The sequence below is a fragment of the Pyrus communis genome, chromosome 3, assembly GCF_041283825.1.
Source record: "Pyrus communis isolate YQ-2024b chromosome 3, ASM4128382v1, whole genome shotgun sequence".
NCBI lineage: Eukaryota > Viridiplantae > Streptophyta > Magnoliopsida > Rosales > Rosaceae > Pyrus > Pyrus communis.
Window position 1 is genome coordinate 20,709,959 of NC_142567.1, and position 6,000 is coordinate 20,715,958.

At 38.8% G+C, this 6,000-nt stretch overlaps 1 protein-coding gene across 1 annotated transcript; it reads right to left on the reverse strand.

The window, feature by feature from the left end:
* Positions 1–4,296: 4,296 nt before the first annotated feature.
* Positions 4,297–5,618, reverse strand: LOC148698121 (uncharacterized). The gene has a single exon (XM_088690258.1). It carries the CDS (start codon positions 5,563–5,565, stop codon positions 4,297–4,299), a length of 1,269 nt encoding a protein of 422 aa, XP_088546384.1. The 5' UTR covers positions 5,566–5,618.
* Positions 5,619–6,000: the final 382 nt, after the last annotated feature.

Consider the following 6,000-nt stretch of genomic DNA (forward strand, 5'->3'; position numbering starts at 1 on the left):
GCAGCTTCAGTTAATAGCTCGCACTCTGCTCATGAAAACAAAATTGTCAGTTTCTGCATGGGGACACGCCATCTTACATGCTGCATCATTGGTTCGATTGAGACCTATAGCCAACCACTAATACTCCTCAGTACAACTCGTGTTTGGACATCAGCCAAACATTTCACATTTACGAGTTTTTGGTTGTGATGTTTATGTGTCTATTGCACCGCTGCAACGCACTAAAATAGGACCTCAGCGTAGACTGGGAATTTATGTGGGTTTTGATTCACCATCTATCATTAGATATTTTGAACCCCTAACAGGTGATATGTTTACAGCTCGTTGTGCTGATTATCACTTTGATGAGATAGTCTTCCCGTCGTTAAGGGTAGAAAAGACCATTCCAGAAGAATGGCAAGAGCTGACATGGGTTGCACCCACCTTCTCTTATTTTGATCCACGTAGCACTCAATGTGAAAAGGATCGTTCATCTTTAAAGTATTGCCAATCAATGCCAGATGCATTTAATGATGCTATGAAAGTGACAAAATCACATATACCAGCTGCAAATGCACCTGCATGAATTGATGTCCCTATTGGAGAAAATAAAGTGGCAGAGAATGATTCATCTGTTGCACGCCTGAAGCGTGGTAGACCCCCAGGTTCAAAAGATTTAGCCCCTCAAAAGAGAAAGACAAGGGCGCAGCTGAATCCAAATGAAATCATTCCAAAAGAGAAAATGGATGAAAAATCCGCAATTCATGATTCTGTACTTCCAGAAAAAAGAAAATGTCCTTGATGAAACACATGTCCCTGAAGAGACAGCTGTACATGAAAACAAAGAAATCTCCATAAATTATGCATGTACAAATGAATTGTGGGATTAGAATGAAATAATCAAGGATGATATGTTTGCATTCGCAGAAGCCACTGAAATCATATTAAGTAATGATATTGAGCCCTGCTCTGTTGATGAATGCAAACAGAGACAAGATTAGCCTAAGTGGAAAGATGCAATCCAGGCAGAATTAAATTCCTTGGAAAGGCGAAGTGTTTTTGGACTGGTAGTCCAAACTCCGCCTGGTGTAAATCCCATGGGTTGCAAATGGATATTCACAAGAAAACGCAATGAGAAAAACGAGATTGCAAGATACAAAGCACGACTCGTTGCGCAAGGCTTTTCACAAAGACCTGGAATTGATTATGAGGAGACATATTCTCCTGTAATGGACGCAATTACGTTCCGTTACTTAATAAGTTTAGTAGTTTCAGAAAAGCTTGACATGTGACTTATGGATGTCATCACTGCGTATCTCTATGGAGAATTAGATACTGACATATACATGAAGGTCCCGGAAAGACTTAAGTTTCCTGAAACAACTATCAAACCACGAGGTATGCTCTCGATCAAATTAAGATGATCATTGTATGGGCTGAAACAATTTGAACGAATGTGGTATAATCGTCTCAGTGAATAATTGATCAAAGAAGGATATATCAACAATGTCATTTGCCCTTGTGTGTTCATTAAGAAATCCAATTCTGGATTTGTTATAGTGGCAGTATATGTTGATGATATGAACGTAGTTGGAACTCCTGAAGAGCTCAATAAAACTGTTGAATATTTGAAAAGTGAATTTGAAATGAAAGACATCGGGAAAACAAAATATTGTCTCGGCCTGCAGATCGAGCATTGTGCTAATGGAATTTTGGTCCACCAATCAGCTTACATTGAAAAAATCTTGAAGCGATTTAGCATGGACAAGGCTTATCCACTAAGCACGCCAATGGTCGTTCGTTCTTTGGACATTAAGAAAGATCCATTCCGTCCAAAAGAAGATGATGAAATGGTCATTGGTCTATAAGTATCATATCTGAGTGCAATAGGTGCTTTATTGTACTTAGCGCAATGTATTAGACCAGATATAGCCTTTTTAGTTAACTTGTTAGCAAGGTATAACTCTGCTCCAACAATGCGTCATTGGAAATGAGTCAAAGATGTTTTGCGATACCTTTGTGGGACAACAGACATAAGTCTCTTCTACTCAAGAAAATCCACAAATGACCAGATCCTTGCTAGATATGCAGATGCAGATGCTGGTTTCCTCTTTGATCCGCATAAAACCCGCTCACAAACTGGATATGTGTTCACTAATAGAGATACAATAATCTCATGGCGCTCAACAAATTAAACATTAGTTGCTACATCTTCAAATCACTCAGAAATACTTTCTTTACATGAAGCAAGTCGTGAATGTTCCTGGTTAAGATCAATGATCCATTATATCTAGAATTCACGTGGTCTACCTTCGAAGACAGACAATCTAAATGTCATCCATGAAGATAATGCAGCCTGTGTTGTCCAAATGAATGAATGATTCATTAAGGGTGATACGACTAAACACATATTGCCAAAGTTTTTCAGTGCACATGAGCTTCAGAAGGCTAAAGTTATTGAAGTCAGACAAATCTGTTCCAATGAAAATCTGGCAGACCTGTTCACCAAGTCTCTACCAAAGTGCACATTTCAGAAGTTAGTGCATAGTATCGGATTACTTCGACTTACTAATTAGCTAAATTTGAAGAATGCAGAATCAGGGAAAGCATCCATGATACATGCTTGTTGTACTCTTTTTCCTTCGACTAGGATTTTTCCCACAGGGTTTTTCCTATCAAGGTTTTAACGAGGCAACATAAGCATACTTAACACTATATCAACAATCCAGGTAAAGTTGTACTCTTTTTCCTTCGCTATGGATTTTTCCCACTGGGTTTTTCCGAGCAAGGTTTTAACGAGGCAACTGATGTTGATATGTGGGCATATAAGGGGGAGTGTTATATAATTAATGGGTGAATGCCCACTCAAAAGAATGCCCAAAGACTTAGTAATAGTGAGTAATAGTGTTTGATACTTTCAAAAGTATCATCATTGTATTTTGATGGTTGTAGTTACGAGAGTCGCTCTATAAATAGAGCATTCCGTCTGTTATCAAATGCACTGCGAAAGAAAGCAAGATAAATAATGTCAGTATCCCTCCCTCTCTTTATATGCCATCCTTTTTGTGTTATAGCTACTAAAGTCATAGTGTGATATCTTGCACCTGCTTCGTTCCTGTCCTTAGAAAGGTTATCTCTCTAACTTTTGTCTATTTATAACAAAGAAAATATTTAAAATGATTTTGGGTTGTAGAGAAACACTTGTTAAGTACTTTTTAAAAAGCACTTTTTGAAAACTGCTAAACCCACTTCAGTGTCCTATTTTCTCACCTGTATTATAATTTCACCAACCATAAAAGGTTAAAAATTGAAATGTTATTTCCCCACCCACTATTATTTCTAAAATAACCTCTAGAATGTATCTAAAATTATAAACTTGTCTCTTAGGAAAAAAAAGAATATAAAACAAAGAATATATAGAACTAAAACTAAGGACATGATTATGGTAGAATTTCATCACCTTCATCTAACATAAGAAAAACACATGATTGTTTCATATAAAGAAAAAAGATGTACATCACATGCCACAGAGTCAATACCGTTCATTTTGGACAACCAATCCTCCAGGACCATATATAGTGCACTAATTGAGACAAAACCGCGAAGTTCCATGAAATATGAATGTCTAAAATCATGATGCATCAATATCAAACTTCTTCTCAGAGGAAGCCTTGGTTTCAGTGTACCGCAACTCAAGCAGAGCATGCATACTTTCCCACGAAAATATTTGGTCCTTATAACCTGATGTTATTTTCCTTTCTTTTCAGCTGTTCTGTAGAAGCTTTTAGAATAAATGAGCTCAATGTTTATGTCAGAGTTCATGTCTTCCGGAGACTGCTGGAATCTGCGGCAGACTGTATTTAAAGTTAGTTGAGAGATGGAACATATCTTATTGATTTACATAAACTGTTGTGTTTGTGTGTTTCTGAGGTCTGTTTACTCATATTGTCGGGCGCAGTTCCTTTCACTCGCTTATTAGAGCCTAGTTGTCTGGCAATTCTTGTGTGCTTTTCCTAATGACTTTTTGTCGTGCAAACTAAAAGGAAACCAGATTAACGGTAAATTTGACAGGCTTCGTCGTTTGAATCTTTATCGATGAATTTGCATGTAGAAATTAACTAGAAACATGAACAACTTAGAAACATTGCATATATTTGTATGTACTACGAAAAGAAATTACATTCGTCAAAATTTTAGTACAAACATTCACTATGAACCAAGTTCTACAAGCAGTAGTGAATATTACTGCAGCAATGATTACCTTGGCAATATATCTTATTCTCCATAATCTCCTATACAGATCAGTACTCCTTTTGTTCAAAATCCCATTAGCTCATTGATAAACCTATCGGAACAGTAGTTGTAGGTGCTGTCTTCAAATGGTTGGTTTAACAAATTCTGAAAGTAATTGCTCAGAATCTGATAGTTTGCTTCAATTGGTCCTCCATCTTCAACAGCAAGATGGGCAGAACCAGCAGTTGGCAAAGGCAGTTGCTCTTCTTGGTTTCCATCCTTCTGATCATGGTCAAAGTCAAGCGTTGCGAAGATATCTTCAGCGTCAAAGGTAGGAATATGACTACTACGCAGCATGTTATCGTCAAGGAATAATATATCATTGCTCTCTCCGACAGTGTTGATCACATTCACATTCTGATCCTTCGGTTGATGATCTTCCCATGGATAGTAATTACTTGGAATATAGTAAGTTTCAAGTGGTCCTCCATCATCAGCACCAGGCCAGGCATAGCCAACAGTCGGCAAAGGCACATCTTCTTGGGTTTCAGCCATTTGATCAGGTGACAGATTTTCTGATGACGCTATCGCAGACTCGCTATCTAGGGGCGCCAAGAGTTCCTCAATGCTGATGGAATCAGTAGGACTAGTAATTAGCATGTCCTCATTAAAGAATAATGCAGGATCATCGTCATAAGCAACATCAGTCATCCTCTTCCTCTTATTGTTCTCATCAGGCAGTGGCAGCACAAGGTGATCAGTGTTAGTAATTAGAGTGGAGCAGCTTTCTTGCGGTTCTTCAACATTATTCGTATTCTGATCATCCGAACTCTTTCTCTTGTTCTCACCGGACTTCCTTCTCATCTTACATATCACGAAATCAAAATCATAACGATTCTTTGAGGCCTTCGTGTCACTACAATCATGAGCCGCAGCATCGTAAAGACTATACTCTTCTAAAAGCCACCTACCGTGGTCTTCTGACTTACATTTATTCTCGAATCGAAATTTCCTTTTCTTACCGATAGGATTAGGGTTTCTATGGCCCTCAATCTCTTTCGACCCACTTTCGCTCCAAGTACCAGCATGCCCCATCTTGCGACTGATGTTCTTACGGCTCCTCTTGAGCTCGGAGAAGAAGAAGAGTTGTTGGCCATGGACTTGATCTCCTCCGTAGCGCTCCCAGATCTCAGATGGTTCCGAGTTATGCCCGAACAAACTGCACTTGTGGATAAGGCTGTCGTATCCCGCCATCAAAGGGTCTTTCTCTACCACGATCTTGTTGAGAAGGATGAAGATTTCTTGGTCTGCGGGGTCGAAGCGAAAACCCAGCGGAGGACGGAATTTAGCCATTGCAGACGTTTGATATGTGATGTGATGGATCAAGTCGAGTGCAGTGAAGTAGTTCTCTGGTGTTTGCTCGATTACTGTTCGATCGGAATAGGAAAGTGTATATTTATAGGAGGTAGGGTTAGGGTTTCTGATTTCCTTGGAGACAAAGGAAAAGGAAACTAGCCGTTGGGCCTGCTAAGTCGGTTACCCTCAATATTTGTCGTTTTCTGAAATCGAGCACACGTTTTTTTTTATTATGGCGCGCGCCACTCTAACGACGGCGTATGGACCGTTCGTTAACTTCACCTTGATTTTTCCGGTCTTATGTTTTATTAGTTTATTTTTTAGACTGTACTATCACACACCTTATTTTACTTCTCATACATTCCTTGATAATTTATGTTCGTTGATTTTCTTCAATTCATCCGATCCGACGGCCAAAAATTAAAAGGGTCT

What these genes read in the sequence shown, in the direction of transcription:
- LOC148698121 (XM_088690258.1), bottom strand. Translation starts at nt 5,565, where the DNA reads ATGGCTAAATTCCGTCCTCCGCTGGGTTTTCGCTTCGACCCCGCAGAC.